Here is a 20,364-nt window from a genome sequence, read left to right as displayed (position 1 = left end):
TTCCCGCTCTCACTCCCTCGGGGCTGCCTGTTCCCGCTCTCACTCCCACGGGGCTGCCTGTTCCCACTCTCACTCCCACGGGGCTGCCTGTTCCCGCGTTCTCTGCCTTGGGGCTACCTGCTCCCACTGTCCCACCCATTTTTGGGTGCTATATGCAACTGAGGTACAGCAAATGCTTGAAGACTTATGATATTAGATGTAAGCAACTTCTTAGTATTATTACAAGCCTGTACAATGACTCATTGATTGGGAAGGTAGCAGAAAATAGGAAATACTTTGTTGTGGCAGACTAAGTGATGTCTCTGCTGTTAAGGTAAGGCAACAGGATAATATGTCAATAAAACAAGTGATTACAGTTGGAAGGAAAATAGGTAATGTCTGTTAATTGATAAACTGATGTCTGGATATATAAAGGGGAAACAGCAGAGGAAATATGGGGCCTGGAAATAGGAGAAACACCACAACCAATGGCTTCTCCCCTTGGATCTGTTCGCATTAAGCTTCTCCAATGGGGTTAAGACTGAAGGGCATTATTTTAATTATCGGGTATAAACCAGCTCTAGTTTGGATTAAAGTTATTTTTGTCATGCTTGAGTGTTAACCTCCACTGCTAACAGCAATCAATTTTCTGTGCTAATCCCGTCAGTTTTCAGAATTCCCAATGCAAACTTAGGTAGGCCTAGGGATGACAGCACTGTTGTAGAGGAAATTGCCTGCATGTCAAATTTGAAGGAAAAGGTACAATTTAACCATGCGTGTCATAAGAAGGAAAAAAAACTTAGAAAGAATCTGCAGAAAACGAAAAGGTAGTTTGAACCATCAGCATCCTTAGCTGAGGCTAAAGAAACAGGGGATGAAGAAGTGCTGGATAACTGTAGGGAGAGGGGTCTCCAGATATAGGCATGATTCTGCAGATAGCGACAACGCAGTCTAGCACTTGGTGTCCTTTTTGCTGACTGTTGAAATAAAAGTGTTGCTATATTTGGTTCTTTGATGTTATTCAAAAGAACTATCCCATAGAGTCACAGAGTCATAGAGTTATACAGCATGGAAACAGACCCTTCAGTCCAACTCAGGAACAAAAACAGAAGTTGCTGGAAAAGCTCAGCGGGTCTGGCAGCATCTGTGAAGGAAAAATCAGAGTTAACATTTTGGGTCTAGTGACCCTTCCTCAGAACTGATGGTAGCTGGGAAAACGTCAGTTTATATGCAGAAAAAAGGGGAGGGGGATGGGATAGGGCGTAAATGATAGGATAGAGCCTAAAGAGAGAGAAGAGCAGTTGGACAGACAAAGTGTTGCTAACGATCAGGCTGGGAGGGTGAATAGTTGTTAATGGACACTATTAGTGACTAACAACAGGGGGTGTGTAATGGCAGGCTATGAGGTAACAAGGCCTGGTATGTGGGGTAGGGGCCTGGGGCATGGGAAAGTTTAGGCCCTAAAATTATTGAACTCAATATTGAGTCCGGAGGGCTGCAGGGTCCCCAAGCAGAAAATGAGGTGCTGTTTTTCTAGCTTGTGTTGAGCTTCGCTAGAACACTGCAGCAAGCCAGATACAGACATGTTGGTCAGGGAATAGGGTGGTGCATTAAAGTGGCAGGCAATGGGCAGTTCAGGGTCTTTTTTGCAAGCAGAACATAGATGTTCTGTGAAGCGGTCACCTAGTCTACGCTTCGTTTCCCCATTGTAGAGGAGACCACATTGTGAGCAGCGAATGCGGTAGACTAGATTCTGGGAAGTGTATATTGCCTTCAGTCCGACTAGTACACACTGACCATGATCGCAGACTAAACTCTTCCCACTTGCCTGTGCTTGGCCCATATCCCTCCAAACCTTTCCTTTTCGAGTACTTATTTAAATGTCTTTTAAATGTTGTAACTGCATCCACTTGCAGTTCATCCCACACATGAACCACTCCCTGTGTAAAATCATTGCCCTCACTTCCTTTTTACATCTTTCTCCTCTCACCTTAAAAATATGCCCCCTTATTTCGACATTCCTCTTGTTAGGGAAAAGACCCTTGCTATTCAGCTTATCTATACCCCTCATGATTTCATAAACCTCAAAAAGGTCACTCCTCAAACTCCTACACTCCAATGAAAAAAGTCCCTGCCTATCCAGCGTTTCTTTATAACTCAAACTCGCCATTCCCGGCAACATCCTGGTAAATCTTTTCTGAACCGTCTCCAGCCCAATAATATCCTTCCTATAGCAGGGTGATGAGAACTGCACACAGTACTCCAGAAGAGGTCTCACCAATGTCCCGTACAATAGTCAACCCTGAAAGTTCAAGACACAATTGACCATTCCAACACTGTACAGATGAAACTGTGTTGTAATGGCAGATATCCTTATCGGAGTTCATACATTTTGGAAGCTATCCCTGTGCTGATCCAGCCTGATAAGACATGTTCTGATTCTTAATCCAAGACGGTTAGAAGTATCATGACATGTGTATTAATGTAGATTTAACAGTGGCTGGTGATCACTCTGGGATATGTCCCTTGATGGTTGTCCTGCTCAGCTGGTGCAGTTTCCTTTGAGAAGGTTCCACCAACAGGGTCTGCCAAAGTTAATTATTGCACATTCTTGCATATGTAGTGGGACAAGTACCAACAGAATATCACAAAGCAAATCTTGAAAGTTGTTAACTGTCCAGTTATGTTCCATGGAATGACAGTTCAAAAGATAAGGGGGCCACCAGTGACAAACTCTGATGCCCCTTTTCAATGGAAATGGAAGTTGAGTTGTTTCTATAACAGATGCCTAATCCATTTGATTATAACTTCAATTAAACGGATAGACTGACAAAACAAGGGCAGATCTCCACAGAAAAGAGAAGGCTGAATGGAGATTTGTGGGAGGAGTCCAAAATTATGAGTGATGTGGACAGAGAAGGTCGAAATCGTTCCTATTAGTTGAAGGGTTAAGAAATTGAGCACATCAGTTCAAGGTGATTGGAAAAAGAACCAGAACCAACATAAGAAAAAATATTTTTACACAGCGAGTGGTTAGGGCTGGATGCATTGCTTGAGGGCATGACAGAGGCTAACTCAATCATGGCCTTTAAAATGAATTGAATAATTATCTGAACCAAAAGAAAATTACAGGACTATAGGGAGAACGTGAGGGAGTGGGGTTGGCTGAACGGCTCTTAGAAGGTGCTGGCTTATGGGTCAAATGACCTCCTATTGTTCTGTAACCATTCTAGGTTTCCATACAATTTTATAGTGTTATTACTCCTTAAAATTCCAGGCAAGTGCAAAAGTCACTTTTAAAAACCACGTGAAATCCAGGAGACTGAAGCCTAGAAATACTTTGGTGCCTCACTCACTTTGCAGAAATAAAATGAGGATCCAGGTTTCCAATATGGAAAGTTGCATATTTGCACCTTTTCCATGCCACCTTTATACTGGTTTGGGTGCTTTACTTATGCAAATAGAAGTATTAAAATCTGTTTCAGTACTCCTTCCAAAGCTAAGTTGGCTGAACACAGCAAGCATCAAGCCAGTTCATACATCATAGCCATGTCTACTCGTGGCCTATATGGTAACCAATCAGCGAGCAGGCTGGGCTACCCAATCACAACTCCATGAAATTCTGCTCGAATCTCGAAAATGTCTCCGAGTGAGTGTACTGCAAAGAAATATTGAGAACTAATGGTGTACTTTTATGACTACCTTTATTCCCACTAATTTGTTCTCAAATAGCATATGTTTCACTGCTCACTGAACGGGGGGAGAACTTATTTGTAAACTTGATGAATACAGTCCTGATACACCTGCTTAAAGCCTCTTACAATTTTAGAACTTCCATAGACTCTGTCTGAGGAAGCTCATGCAGCAACTGTGAAAGTTCCTGCTGTTTGAATGTTTCAGCAATTCTACACAAAAGCCTTCAGATGGATGCCTTGCTTTTATCTACAGTACATGTTGGTATGAACTGAAAAGTACATACACAAAGACGGTTCTGTAAAATTCAATACAATCCTCATGGGAATGCCAGAGGCATTGAATTTATAGATGTTACATTAAATAACAATGGTGGCTCTGTTGTGTCAGGAATACCTTTCAGAAGGAATTCCTATGACTTGGAACAACCTAGAAAGAGTGTGACAGTTCTAAAGAGAGAGCAGGTAGGGAGGTAGGCAACTAAACGGACAACACTCTTTAACTGAAACAAGAGCAGGTATTGTTGAGTGATCTGCTGTGCAGCTGCCTCTTGAGCACTGAGCTGGGTCTGACAGAGGAATAATTAGACAGGGGGAGCATGCATACAGCTGTGTGTTGGAACTGGGCAAACAGCCAGAGCAGATGGTTGTTCAAAGCTACATCTTAGAAAAAAGCCGTGAACTGAAGACAGTTACTTAGATCATTTTCCATTTGAATAATGACTGACTTAATGAGTTATCGATCACTGTGTTTGCTCTGTGGCGTGCAAACTGTTTCTTCAGTGTCACAAGAAGAATTGTTGCCCCGTGGCATCTAATTCTCAAACAGGCCCAGAAATTCTTTTTTACCCATCAGCTCGTACATCAAATTTTGACTCTCCACGTTTCAGCATGGTCTAAACCTGAATTAATCCAAGCGTTCTGCCTCTCTCTTAAACTTAAAGTAAGAAATAGCAACAGGAGTAGGTCATTCATCCTTCCAAATCCACTCAGCCATTCAATGAGATCATGGTAAATTTTCTCTGACACCATTTTCATCAATTATCCACGAGTCCCTTTATACTTTAATGCATAGAAATTTATTAATCTTAGTCTTGAACATAGTCAGTGACCAACGCTCTGCAGCCCTCTGGGGCAGAAAATTCCTAAGAACCGCTAGTCCCCAAATGAAGGAACTCATCCTGATCTCAGAATGAAATGGCCTGCCCCCTATTCTCAGACAGTGGCTACCACCCACCTTCCCCACCTATTCCAGCGTAAATGCAGAAAAGATAATCCCAATAACTGGGGAGTTTAGAACCAGGCGATCACAGTCTAAGGATAAGGGACAGACCCATTCAACACTGAGATGAGGAGCAATTTCTTCATAGAGTGATAAGCCTGTGGAATTCTCTGCCATAGGAAGTGGTTGAGGCTGAAACAGTGAATGTTTTCAAAAAGAGTTAGAAATAGTTCTTAGGGTTAAACGGGTATGAGGAGAAAGTGACAACAGGGGGCTGAGTTGGATGATTAATGGGCTAATTGGCTTGCTTCTATTTTATGGTTCTATGTTACTCCACACTGTGTTCTGCCTGCCTTTTCTTTTAGCCCAGTCATTTAGCTTCTCCACATCCCTTTGCAATGCCTTTGCGTCCTCGTCAGAATTCACACTTCCAGTTTTTTGCCATCTGCAAATTTCAGAATATTACAATTAATCCCCAGATCTAAATCATTTATTTAGATTGTGAATAGCCGGGGCCCAAGCACTGGTCTGTGCAGCACCTCATCAGTCACAGCCTCCAACCTAAAAATGATCCATTAATTCCTAATTCTGTTTTTTATCTGTTCTCAATCCATGCCAATATAATTACCATCTCTTGTACCCTAGTTTTATTTACTAACTCTTGTACGGAACCTTATTAAAAGCTTTCTGAAAATCTAAATACACTACATCCACGGGATCCTCTTTAAAGTTCTGCTAATTACATCCTGACAAATCCCATCAGGTTTGTTAATTGTGATATCTCTTTCATCAATTCATGTTAGCTCTGCCCAATACTACAATTGGTTAAAAAAAACTGAAAGAACTGCAGATGCTGTAAATCAGAAAGAAAAACAGAAATTTCTGGAAAAGCTCAGCAGGTCTGGCAGCACCTGTGAAGAGAAATCAGAGTAACGTTTCAGGTCGGGTGACCCTTCCTCAGAACTGATAGGAACTAAATACACAATTTCCTAGCTACTAAGTGTCCTGTTGTCTGATCATTCATCATAGCATTCAGCATTTTCTCAACGGCTGATGCTAGGCTATTAGGACTGTGGTTTCCCATTTTCACTCTCCTTCTCAAATAGTGTCGTTACATTGCCACCTTCCAATCTGCAGGAAGCATTGTAGAATCCATTTAAAAAGATGATCAACTTCTATCTATACAGCCATCTCTTTCAACTTATTTCAGAATGTAATAAAGGACCTTACTTTCGCAGTATAATACACTGACAAACTATAATATTGGAATTTAAATTACTCTGAACCCATTCACATTAAGCTGACAAATACTGGTGTCTTTGTTATCAGATCGAAACTACTGAAGAGAAAATTTGTGTCCTAACCATCTAAATGGACCGAAAAGTTTGTTGATAGGTTAAAAATTCAGAAATCCTTTAAAATCTATTTGGTATACAATGCCAAAGACATTCATTGTCATACACAAACAGTCAATTCTTACTTCTAGTAATTTTTAACTACCAGTTATATGAACGGATTTCAGAATTTGGGCTGAAGGTCCGTTTGAGTTCTTCTCAAATAGGTAACCACCTTCAGCCTGACAAAGGCTAAGAACTCTGTCTTCCTTGAATTTTGGCCTCTTGCATATCCCTAAAATTTTTATTGCTTTACCATTGGTAGCCATGTCTTCAGTAGCTCAAATTTTATCTCCCTATCCTCTCTATATTTCTTTAAATTATCGATTAAAGTCTACCTCTAAGACTCTCTCCTAATACATTCATACAGTCATAGAATTATACAGCACAGAAACAGACCCTTCAGTCCATCTCGTCCATGCCGACCAGATATCCTAAACTGATCCAGTCCCATTTGCCAACATTTGGCCCATGTCGCTTTAGACCCTTCCTATGCACATACCCATCCAGATGCCTTTTAAATGTTGTAATTGTACCAGCCTCCACCACTTCCTCTGGCAAATCACACTGCTCTCTGCATGAAAAAGTTGCCCCTCAGGTCCCTTTTAAATCTTTCCCCTCTCACCTTAAACCTATGCCCTCTAGTTTTGGACTCCCCTGCCCTGGGGAAAAAAACCTTGGCTATTCACCCTATCCATGTTCCTCATGATTTGATAAACCTCTGTAAGGTCATCCCTGAACTTCCGACGCTCCAGGGAAAATAGCCCCAGCCTATTCAGCCTCTCCCTATAGCTCCAACCCTCCAATCCTGGCAACATCTCTTTATATGACTCCATGCCAAATCTTATTTGATATTGCTCATTTGAAGCGCCATCAGATTTAAAAATATCAAAGATGCTATTTAAACACAATTAGCTGTTATTGTCACTGCAAGAATCCCGACCAAAAATTATCCTCAAAATGTGTGTATTAGTTTAACTAAAGTTACATGATTTTGGCATGAGGTGCTATAGTTTACTTCAGATTTCTTAATGTTGTCAACATTCGCAATTTGTTGGAAAGGAGACAAACATTTTGTTCCCTACCATTACATCCTTCAATTTGTCAAGTCCAGAAAATTCCACAACTGCACTTTTAATGAAATATTTCACATAATGTCAAACGATATTTTTCCATTAATATTATAGTATTGCTTAAAAATGACACATTTTGTCAAAACTTTTCACCTTGTGCACATCAAGACAACTCACAAAAAATACTAAAGGGAAAACAACATTTATAATGAATGGAAGGACAGTGCTGACTGGTTCGCAAGTGGACTCTGATTGTTGGAGGCTTTGCCATGCTACACGTGATTCTGCAATTAGACAACATTTTGTACATGATCCTGAGTGTGTGTAGAATTGTGCTAATCGCCAATGTTAGGACTATCAGTCAGGTTTAGAGCATGGTGCACATGCATGTACTAGAAACTTCATGTATTAGCACACAGGGTCCTCTTCTTTGCAGACGGAAAGAGCATGTACACACACTGTATCTGTTTCAGCTCTGTCTAGACCACCTCATGTGGTCACCAATAGTGACCTGAACAATAAGGTTTCAGTGCAACAAAACAAATGGCAGCCATGGCAGTTAACTGTTATACTCATCATTAACTGGTGCATTCTCCATGGCACTGTCTCCACCCATCTGTGTCCACTTACCAACCAATAAGCATTCTCCTCCCATTAATTACAAATGTGGTCTTTAGTTTGAATTTCTTTGCAATTGCTCTATAAGTGCATGATAACATGTTTCCACAAAATGCGTCTTTTCAACAGGCCTTTAAGAAAGAGTCTGTTGAAAGAGCATGGTCAATAAGCTTTGCACTGTCAGGAAGGTAAAATCACATTGTTTTTAAACAATACATGACCAGCCCAATGACAGGAGACACAATTCGGGATTTTGTTTTGGGAAATGAAGATGAGCAAGTGAGTGAAGTGACAGCTGGCGACCATATCAGAGATTGTGATCACAATTCAGTTAGATTTAGTATTATTATGGAAAAGGACAGAGACAAATCAGGAGTAAAAGCTTTTAAGTGGGGGAAGGCAAATTTTAAAAAACTGAGAAATGATGTTGCAGAGGTGGACTTGACAGGATTGCTAAAGGATAAATCAGTGGAAGACCAGTGGGAGGCACTAAAAAGTGAGATCCTTGGGGCATAAACGATGTGACCCCTTCAAAAATAAGAACACTACTGCCACATCTAGACCCTCGTGGTTGTCTAGAAAAATACAGGGGTACATTAAACAGAAAAAAGAAAGCTGTGGTAGTCACAAAAATAAACTCAACATTGCATATTGCTTAGAGGAGTACAGAACGCGATTGCATAAAAAAAAGTAATCAAAGACAGGGCATGAGAAAATGTTAGCAAGCAAGATAAAGGAAAACTGTAGTGAATGGAACCAGATGGATATTATTGACTATGAGATCCTTGATTAGGGTTGTTAATCTGGGCCAATCAGGGATTCCTGGCTGACAGATATAGACAAGGGATTCAGAATTTAGGGGACTGACTCTGAGCTGGCTGACCACAGCCAGTGGTCACATCGAGGCGATGGCCTAGTGGTATTCTTGCTAGAGTATTAATTCAAAAAACCAACTAAAGTTCTGGAGATCAGCATTCAAATCCCTCCACAGCAGATGGTGGAATTTGAATTCAATAACTTGTCTGTCTCTGTGGCGCATTAGGCTAGCGCATTTGGCTGTTAACTGGAAGTTTGGTGGCTTGAGACCACCCCGAGGCGAAGAGCTTGTTCTCTTTGGGGCGGCACGGTGGCTCAGTGGTTAGTACTGCTGCCTCACAGCGCCAGGGACCCAGGTTCAATTCCACCCTCGGGCGACTGTCTGTGTGGAGGTTGTACATTCTCCCCGTGTCTGTGTGGGTTTTCTCCAGGTGCTCCGGTTTCCTCCCACAGTCTAGAGGTGTGCAGGTTAGGTGGATTGGCCATGCTAAATTGCCCGTAGTGTTCAGGGATGTGTAGATTAGGTGGGTTAAAGGGGGATGGGTCTGGGTGGGATGTTGTGAGGTTCGGTGTGGACTTGTTGGGCTGAAGGTCCTGTTTCCACACTGTAGGGATTCTATAACAAAAAAAAAATTCTATATAAAAATAAAGGGTGACCAGTGACGGGATACTAGCCTCTGTGCAGTTATTTCAAAAACCCAAAGATGTTTAACCAGTAAATAGAGAACAAAAGGATAGCTAAGGAAAAAGTGGGACCTATCAGAGATGAAGAAGGGAACTTGTATTAAGATGCAGAGGATATGGGAATAATTTTAAATTTTTTTTTTTGTCTCTGCATTCAGAAAGGATCAATATGAAATATTGGACAAAATAATCATAATGAGAGAGGACATTTGAGAGGTTTGGAATTCTTGAAAGTGGATAAGCCTCCAGGTTTGGATGGATTGTTCCCCAGGATGTTAGAAGAAGTCAGGGAGAAAACAGCAGATGCTCTGAGGATTATTTTCCAATTTTCACCAGACACAGGTGAGGAGCCAGAGGTCTGAAACAATGCAAATGTGATTTCTTTGTTTAAAAAGGGTATAAAGGAAATGCAAAACAACTTTAGGCCAGTTAGTCTTACTTCAGTTCTGAGCAAATTGTTAGAATCAATCTGACAGATCAGATAAAATGTCACTTAGAAAGGCACGGATAATCAGTATGGCTTGGTTAAGGGAAGATCATGCCTTATAAATTTCATTTACTTCTTTGAGGAAATGAAAAGGAGGATTGTTGAGAGTAGGGCAGTGGATGTTGTCTACATGGGTTTTAGTTAAGGCGATTGACAAGGTCCCACATGGCACACTGGTCAAAAAAGTAAAAGCTCAGAAGAAACGGTGTAATGTATTGAATTGGATCCAAAATTGGCTGAGTAATAGGAAATAAAGGGTAACGGTCGATGCCCCCCTTATGAATGGAAAGCTATTTCAAGTGATGTTCTGCACGGCTCAATGTTGCTGTTAATTTTATACATTTATGATTTGGACTTGAACATAGGGGACACAATTGGGAAATTTACAGACAACACAAAAATTGGCTGTGTAGTCAATTGTGTACATGATAGCTGTTTGCTCCAAACTGATATGGATGCTTTGTTGGTGTTGGCAGGTAAGTGGCAGATAGAGTTCAATTCTGATAAGCGAGAGGTATTGCATTTCAGGAGGTCAAATAGCAAAAGGGAATACACAATAAATGGGAATATACTGAGAGGGATAGGTGAAGTTTGAGTTATATGGAGAGGCTGAATAGGCTGGTGCTTTTTACCCTGCACTGTCAGAGGCTGAGGGGTGACCTTATAGACGTTGAACGGGGAAGCAGACTCAACTGGCTCCTACATCTTATCGTCTTTTGTCAGCAACACTCAAGTTACGTACTATCAAACAAGTATTGTAGCTGCCAAATTACACCTAAAAACACACACACCTTACTGATATATTCAATTATTTGCTTTGAAATTATGGACCTTATACTGGGAAAGCTAACCCATTTCAAATAGAAATTTCTTATCTGCAGAATGTCAGCTGAAAGGGAAATAAACTGTCTCTGGCAGCAATGTGTGAGCAGTAATGGAATTTGCAGAAACAGCTTGCTTTCAATCATGTCTTGCCACGTAACAAATTTCAAACTGATGGTTTACTTCTCTTCTTGCACCAAGCATTTTGGTATTATTATAAGCAGAGGCAATCAGTAACAATTCTATACATGAAAAACATTCAGATTTTCCATTTTGTTAGACTGCTATAAAAAACATTTTCTGTGTACTATATAATTGCAGCTATGGTTCTATGGCATTACAGCTCTGAAAGTTGTTATTTTAGAAATATAACTTACATTCTTGTTTCAAAACAGACTCCCAGTTGCCTAAACGAAAGTAATAACATTATTTTTGTAAAAGAGAATAAATGATACTCTGGGTGTTATTTATTACCTGTGATTGAGAACTTTGAGCTAAGAAAATACATCATACCAGGCTACACTTGATTGATAGTCTTGCTTCATACCATAACTGCTCTCAACTCTTTCCTCCTCTCTTCTGCTGAAACAGACAGTCCTCCTGTACCACAAATAGCCACATTTCATGTATAAACGACAGCTGGGTATCCAATGGCACCATGGTGAAGACTATTCTGTTGCCATCCAAGGTCAATACGCAAGCAATTTAAACTAAAGACCCAAGAGCAGGATCCCAGCTAATTTTATCATGGAATGGTTACAACACAGAAGGGAGCCATTTGGCCCATTGGGTTCACATTGTCTCTTTGTAAGAGCCACTCAGCTAGTCCCATTTCATCCCACGGCAGTCATGCAGATCTTTTCAGGAAATTACCCAATTTCCTTTCGACTGAGTCTACAGTCATACCCTCTCAGGCAATGCACTTTGAATTCAAACCACTTGTTGTGTTAAAAAATATCTTTCTTGTATCAACTCTGGTAATCTGCCAATCAATTTAAATCAATGTTCTGTTGTTCTCAACCCTTCCACCAAAGGCAACAGATTTTCCTTATCGACTCTGTCTAGACCCCTCGTGGTCACCTATAATGACCCGAACAGTTACGTCCAGATTTTTACTCTTCAGAGAGGTGCACAGAGATGACAGGATTTCTGGCTCTACTGATCCTGAAATAACTCCACACAGACTGGTATCTTGTCACCAAGTCACCCTTTATTTATATATGGAGAGTCCTTGACACTGACCCAGCCCCCTTGGAGCGAGTTCTCAGAATGAACAATATGTCTGACACTTCTGTTCTTATCTGTCAGCCAGGGTCCCCGATTGGAGTCAGATTATCAGTATGACGTGGGGAAATGGAGGCAGGCTGGATAAGAACTTAGGTCAGACAAGCCCAGAATAAATGAGGCAGTTGCTGGGTGCAGAAGTGGGCTAGGCAGAATGCCTGCCTCTAGGATAAGGCATGGCATACAATGTTTAAGAATAAAGAATAAAACATGAAAAATCCATACACCCTTCACACCCTCCCACACTCCTATGTCCCACCCATGCCAGAAAATGCCATCTCATGCTCTCACTCGCCCAATGGTCCTCCATATCTACCATGCCAAACTATAGTTTCCCCAAAGCCCCACACCTCCAATAAAAAAGAGGGGTGAACAACGTGCAAAACACTAAGGCCTCTGCTCCAGAATGTCCCAGGCTCGAGTTTTCTACTTCACCGGATGGGCCAATCCTAAACCAGAGCAAACAGCTGTGATAAGCCTTTGGTGAAGACTTGTAGGTACAACTTTAACCCTCATGATGCTGAATTCAACTTTGGAACTTCCTACATATAACTGGTTATTCTGTTTAATATTTTTGAGGTAAGACCACACTGGGAAACACAAAGTACTCCTCTTGGTAAAGTACCTAACTTGTCACCACCACCCCTTCCCCCCTCCACCATATCAAATACATAGTCATATGTCCATCTCTAAACAGGGCTAGTTATACAGGAGAAGGTTGCAGTGTGTTCAGTTCATATAGAACATAGAACAGTACAGCACAGTACAGGCCCTTTGGCCCATGATGTTGTGCCAACCTATTATCCTACTCTAAGATCAAACTATAACCTGCATACCCTACATTTTATTATTATCCATGTGCCTATCCAAGAGTCACTTAAGTGTCCCTAATGTACTTGACTCCACTACCATCACCGGCAGCACATTCCATGCACCCACCACTCTCTGTGTAAAGAACCTACCTCTGACATCTCCCCTATACCTTTCTCCAATCACCTTAAAATTATGCCCCCTCAAGATAGTCATTTCCACCCTGGGAAAAAGTCCCTGGCTATCCACTCTATCTTTGCCTCTCATCATCTTGTACACCTCTATCAAGTCACCTCTCATCCTACTTCACTCCAATGAGAAAAGCCCTAGCTCCCGCAACATTTCCTCATAAGACCTGCCTCCAGTCCAGGCAGCATCCTTGTAAATCTCCTCTGCACCCTCTCTAAAGCTTCCACATCCTTCCTATAATGAGGCAACCAGAACTGAACACAATATTCCAAGTGTGATCTAACCAGGGTTTTACAGAGCTGCAGCATAACCTCACAGCTCTTAAACTCAATTCCCCTAGCAATGAAAGCCAATATACCATATGCCTTCTTAACAATCCTATCAACTTGGGTGGCAACTTTGAGGGATCTATGGACCTGGACCCCAAGATCCCTCTGTTCCTCCACACTGCCAAGAATCCTGCCATTAACCCTGTATTCTGCAAATTCAACCTTCCATACTTCAACTTCACACGTCTCCGTGTTGAATTCCATCTGCCACTTTTTTGCCCAGCTCTGCACCCTGTCAATGTCCCACTGCAACCTACAAGAGCCTTCCACACTATCCACAACTCCACCAACCTTCACGTCATCGGCAAACTTACTAACCCACCCTTCCACTTCCTCATCCAAGTCATTTATAAAGGTCACAAAGAGCAGAGGCCCCAGAACAGATCCCTGTGGAACACCACTGGTCACTGAGCTCCAGGCTGAATACTTTCCATTTACTACCACCCTGTCTTCTATTGGACAGCCAATTCAGTATCCAGACAGCCAAATTTCCCTGGACCTCATGCCCCCTTACTTTCTGAATGAGCCTACCATGGGGAATCTTATCAAATGCCTTGCTAAAATCCATACACACCACATCCACTGCTCTGCCTTCTTCAATGTGTTTTATCATATCCTCAAAGAATTCAACAAGGCTTGTGAGGCATGACCTGCTTCTCACAAAGCCATGCTGACTATTTTTAACCAAACTGTGCTTTTCCAAATAATCATAAATACTACCTCTCAGAATCCTCTCCAATAATTTGCCCACCACAGAAGTAAGACTGACAGGTCTGTAATTCCCAGGATTATCCCTATTCCCTTTCTTGAACAAGGGAATAACATTTGCCACCCTCCAATCATCTGGTACTACTCCAGTGGACAGTGAGGACGCAAAGATCGTTGCCAAAGTCGCAGCAATCTGTTCCCTCGCTTCCTGTAGGAACCTTGGGTATATCCCGTCTGGCCCAGGGGACTTATCTATCCTCATGTTTTTCAAAATTTCTAGCACATTCTCACTCCTAACATCAACTTGTTCGAGCATATCAGCCTGTTTCATGCTGTCCTCACAAACATCAATGTCCCTCTCCAGCTCCCAGTTCACATGATTTGGTATATGGGCTCCAGGGATCCTGGGAATACATTTCACTAAGGTTGATGTCAAGATGAGAATAACGTCAATTGACAAACAACACTTATGTATACAGTCACACACAATCTCAACATAACTAAAAGTTAGTCATTGGGCACTTGTATTTTGGGTAGGAGGGTAACAAGACTTACAGTCTCCAGTAATTTTACAAAGATAAGGTTTACTCGACTATATCACGAACTATGCCTTATTTATTTTGTGTTGCAAGAAAGGATAAAAACGTACAAAATAGGAGCAGAAGTAGCCTCTCAGGTCTGCTCTGGCACACAATACCATCATGGCTGATCTATTATTAGAGCTTAAAAAGTATAAACGTCACATTTAACAAAGTGGATCATTAACGTATGCATTTAGTCATTAATCTGTGCTAAAATTCCACATGCAAAATCAGGATTTAGACAAGCTCATTAGTGCTGTTGGGGAAATTACTTCACCTCACTTTAACTGCTATTTCAGGATTTATTGCACCAATGTTTACCATTACACACCTAAGAACACAAGCAAATCTTAGAGACTTCCACAAAGACAGCACTAATGTCAAGCATTTCTAGAATAAGGCATAAAGGTCCCAGAAACAGAAGTAGCAAAAGCCTAAGATTTCTCTCCTAAGCTATGGCTACACCTCCACACTCACTTCTCATGGTCCTTCATATTCTGAATGTTCTTTCACCAATACTCATGGCTACTTGTACCATTCGTGCCAAACTATACCCCTCCGCCCATTCACCTTGCACTTTAGATCTGTTCCCACTTAGTGCCAATTAATGTCAACCAATGTCTCCTGCCATCACCTTTTGTCCTTACGCCTACTTTGCCAAATCTCCTATTGTCCACCATTAGTGAAAATCCAAGCCAAAGCACTGGAAACCAGGTCAGGAGTATCAGGGAAAACCTCTATTCTGTGCTCACCTGCCATGCAAAGATTTACCCTACTTAGTGACTGGAGCAACAACACTGGATGACGTTTGTATTTATAGGATCATAGAATCCCAACAGTGTGGAAGCAGGCCATTCAGCCCATTGAGTCCACACCGACCCTCCAAACAGCATTCCACCCAGACCCACCCCCTTACCCTGTCTCAGCATTTCCCACCCTAGGTCTATAGGCAATTTGGCATGAACAATCCACCTAACCTGCACATCTTTGGACTGTGGGAGGAAACCGGAGCACCCGGAGAAAACCCACACAGACACGGGGAGAATGTGCAAACTCCACATGGACAGCTGCCCTAGGCTCAAATTGAGCCCGAGTCCCTGGCGCTGTGAGGCAGCAGCACCAACCCCCGAGCCACCGTGCTGCCCCCCTCTTTTCCACTTTAGAAGAGTGAAAGAAAGTCTTGTATTTTGTATAAAACTTCTCACAACTTCAGGATTTCTCAAAGCCATTTATAAGTGATATTTCTGAATTGCAGTCACAGTGTAACAAATGCAGCAAGTAATTTGCATACAACCAGCAATGAAAAAATGACCAGATATTCTCTTTTAGGTGTTAACTGACAGATACAAATGGCCAGGACACCAGGAGGATTCCACCACTTCTCTTCAAATAGTGGCAAGGGATCTTTTTATATCTACCCAAGAGGGTAACAGGAGCTTATTTAACACCTCATTTAAAAGACAGCATCTCCTACAGTACTGCATTCCCTCAATACCACATTAGTGTGGATTATGTGCCAAATGAGATCTATTAATTCAGCACAGACTTGACCAGTGATAAAACTTGAACCTGCATGCACTGTGCAACAATACCACATCAGGGCTGAATGCTGAATCATCAAATTTATAGCAAATGAAGACATTCAGCCAACAGTATTTGTCAGGTTGTTCTTTTAAAGAGTTGACTAATTCCACCCTACATTTCTGCTGGTTTCCAAAACCCTGCAAATTAAATCTCTCCAAATACAGTTCAATTGTTTTTTGAGGGTTTCTGTGGAATCTGATTCCACCATTCTTTCAGGTAGTGCACACCAGAACAAGGTGACAATGTGACAAAAAATCTATTTCTCCTCTAGTTATTTTACCAATCATGTTAAACCTGTAGAATTTGGGGACAAGCGGCAGAATGGATGGTGAGCTGTCTTCAAGAAAGAAAGCAGAGTGTGGAAGTCAAGGTTAGCTCTTGAGAGAGGCTGAAAATGGGGAGTGATGTTCCATAAGGATCAGTGCTGGGACTAAAGCAAATCACAATTTATGTTAATGAATTGGACCCTGGAATCAAAAACATAATTTATGAATTTGCTGATGTCATCAAATTGGTGAGTGATGGGGACTGGGGGGTTGGAAAGGTCAATAATAATGTAGAAAGACAACAAATTACAGGAGGATGGTAATAAGCTCATTGAACATCTCTGAACAGGTTGAATAGAAAAATAGGTTTAGTGAAAAAAATTAAAGCAGACTCGTTGTCCTCTTGTGGCGGAGTGGTAGCGCCCCACCCCTGGACCAGGAGGCCTGGGTTTAAGTCCCACCTGCTCCAAAAGTGTGTGATAACATCGCTGAACTGGTTGATTAGGAAAATAGGTTAAAGCAGACATGTGGGGGCCCTCTTGTGGCACAGTAGTAGTGTCCCTACACCTGGATTGGGAGGCCCAGGTTCAAGTCCCGCTTGCTCCAGAGGTGTGTAGTAACATCTCTGAACAGGACAAATAGAGGAAAAAAAATAAGTTTGCAGAATGGGTACATAATTGGCTAATGAAGTTCAACACAGGAATGAGATTTACTTGAAATTATTTGCAAAGTACCGGTTTATATGAGTTAGAAGAACAAACAGATCTTGCAGTACAAATACATCAATTACTGGCAAGGCCATCCACAAAAGCAAACCAAGCACAAAAGTCCATTTCTAAGGGAATAAAATTGAAAAATACCCGTGTTATGTTAAACTTGTTTCAATGCTTCGTTAGACTGAGCCAAAGATCACAGCATGCAGTTGCTATATTATAGATAAAGATAAAAAGACTAGAGAGGGTGATCCAAAGACTTTAAAAAAGTGATATCATGAAATGCAAGACTTTCCATGTTAGAAATGGATTGGCAGGCTGGGTATCTTTTCTATTGAAAGAAGTGATGGGTCACCTAATAGAGTTCTTTAAGATTATGAAAGGTTTTTGATAGAATAGTAAGTGCATTACTAGAGGCCATCAATATTAGTCAGTGGTGTGTTCAAGGAACTTAGTACACCAGGAAGTGGTTGAAGTGAATAACAGAGAAGGGGAAATTGGCCAAGCATATGAAAGAGAGGCAATACAAGGTCACAATGATGGATTTTACCTTAGGAATGACGGGCAGTGGATTGAATGAAGCATTGTACTGATATGAACTGACTGGACGAAATGGCTTGTTTCAGTGCTGCATAAACCTATGTAATTGTTTGGAAATCTCTGATCACTGGTTACTGACCCATTGCCAAGGAAACAGCCTCTCCCTCCTTGCTCTATTCAACATCTCATGATTTTGAACATCTCTATCACATTTGGCCTTATCCTTTGCTTCTCTAAGGAGATAATCTCAGATGCACCAGTGTCGCCACACAAATGATGACCCTCACATCCTGGATATAATCGTACACAACATCCAGCTGTTTTGTAAAGATTTGCATGACTTCTTTGTTTCCACATTCAAATCTCCTGTTTACAAAGTATTCCATGTAATAAAAAGAGGAAGTGCTGGAGAAATTGGAGAAGTACTGAAGAAGAGTTGTATTGGACTTGAAACATTCACTCTGTTTCTGTCTCCACAGATGCTGCCAGACCTGCTGAGTTTCTCCAGAATTCTCTTGTTTTATTTCAAATTTCCAGGATCTGCAGTACTTTGTTTTTATTCTATGTGATTTCTTAACTGTTTCATCAAGTTACCCAGTCACCTTCAAGGGCTTATAAATATGCACCTTTAGCCCCCTCTTTTTTTGACACCTCCTTCGAATTGTATTATTTACGCTGTTTCATCAGCATGTCCAACAACTAATCAGCAACCCTTCTCCAGCTAGATAAAGTGATGTTCCCTACCAAACTTTGACTTGCAACCAGGTCTGATGATTGCAAGACAAAAAGCTTTGACTTTGTGTGTGTGTGTGTCTCTCTCCCTCCCTGTGTCTAATAATTGCTATGTTAATATAACACAATTTACCAGAGCCAAAGAAATGAACCTCACCCAACAGCTTTGATGATCTAATTTTCAATTTTAATATTAACAAACGATATATTAAGTGAATTAATCACATGCATTTATATTCTGCTCATCGTGGTACATTCCTTTGTTGCAACCTATTACTTAATGGAGGACAGGGAGTCATTAAGAGTTCAGAATTCCCTTCCCATAAGATAGGAAGATGGGTCTTTAAATGTATTCAAGGTTATGTTAAATAGCTCTTTGATAGACAAAGGGAGTCATGGGTTATGGATGCAGACAGAGAAGTGGAACTGAGACCACAACCAGACCAACTGTGGTCTTTTTGAAAAGTACAGCAGGCTTGAAAGGTCAAATTCCTGCTCCTAAGACTTTTGATACACGATTATCTGGATGAAATACCATCTCCCCCCACCACCAACTCTCCAACTAAGACTGACTTCATGTTTAAAGAAGTTTCAAAGCAGACAACTGACCTGGTTATCAGCCTGCAGCAGCAGATCTAAGGAATTTATCTTTCAAAAGATATTTAACAATCTTGCTGTCCCAATTACAAGCAGACAGCAGCGAGAACAGACAGGGTGCGATTAAAGAGAGAGTGATTTCAAACATCAAAGCCTTATTTTGATATATATGAAAGACTCTAAACTTTGGTTACCTTTATGAATGGTTTTCCATTATCCTTCAGCATGGCTGCTCTCCAGGTTAACAAGCGAGCACTCTCGAGTGCCAGGCCCATATCAGCCAGTTTGAGCTATAAACAAACAAAATGTCACTTGCATCAATTCTTTCACATTATTACTTTTTTAAAAATAGAAGATATACATTATGATTCGGCTTGGTGCCTTTAGCAGTAGAATGCTATATTTCCAGATCAAGATAGGACACAATATTGGAATTCCAGCTATCATCATCATTCAGACAAATTACAAGCTGCTGTCTCAGCCAGCAGATGATAATGCTCACCGATAGTGGAGGAAATTCCAAATGTAACATTACTGTACGCAGCACAGAGGCACTCACTTGGACCGCTGTACATGTTTCAACTCTTTGCTAGACCTACCCAATTAGTCTCACTCACTGCTCTTTCTCTATAACCTACAGTAGATTTGCTTCTTTAATTATGAATCTCTTTTGAACGTTTAAGGCGTTTTTGCTCCTACCTGCTCTTCAGACAGTTCATTCCAAATCACAACAACTCACTTTTCTAGAAAAGGAAAATTCTGAAAGTCACCTTTGGTTCTTTTGACTATCACCTTAAATCTGATTACCAACCCTTCTGCCACTGACAACAGATTTTCATTATTACCCTTTCAAAAGCCTTTACGACTTTGAACAAATACAAACCAACTTTCAACCTTCTTTGCTTGAGAACCACACCAGTTTCTTCAGTCCTTCCATTTGCCTAGTATTCACTAGCAAGATGCTAGCTGACCTTTTCTGCTGTGATCTAAGCCCTTCCTAGAAGACGGTGTCCAGAATTGAACACAGTACTTTAGCTGAGGCCTACAAGTGTTTAATAAAGGTTTGGCAGACTATGTTGTTTTTGTATTCATTACCTCTATCATTAAAGACAAGAATTCTACATTCTCTTTCAGTAGCCTTGTAAACTTGCCCTAAGATTCTAAGAGATAGTAGGAACTGCAGATGCTGGAGAATCCGAGACAACAAGGTGCAGGGCTGGATGAACACAGCAGGCCAAGCAGCA

At 41.2% G+C, this 20,364-nt stretch overlaps 1 protein-coding gene across 1 annotated transcript in view; it reads right to left on the bottom strand.

Annotated features, from left to right (window-relative positions):
* The window catches only part of acads (acyl-CoA dehydrogenase short chain), a 140,861-nt gene that overhangs the window by 5,717 nt on the left and 114,780 nt on the right, over nt 1-20,364 (bottom strand). Inside the window, exon 8 of the mRNA XM_048611704.1 lies at nt 19,315-19,410. Within this exon, the coding sequence (XP_048467661.1) occupies nt 19,315-19,410 (96 nt within the window). The remainder of the gene's footprint in view (nt 1-19,314; nt 19,411-20,364) is intronic.

Source organism: Rhincodon typus, chromosome 24 (assembly GCF_021869965.1).
Source record: "Rhincodon typus isolate 14 chromosome 24, sRhiTyp1.1, whole genome shotgun sequence".
Classification (NCBI taxonomy): Eukaryota; Metazoa; Chordata; class Chondrichthyes; order Orectolobiformes; family Rhincodontidae; genus Rhincodon; species Rhincodon typus.
Note: the sequence above shows the minus strand (reverse complement) of the source record. Positions and strands in the feature narration are given on the sequence as shown.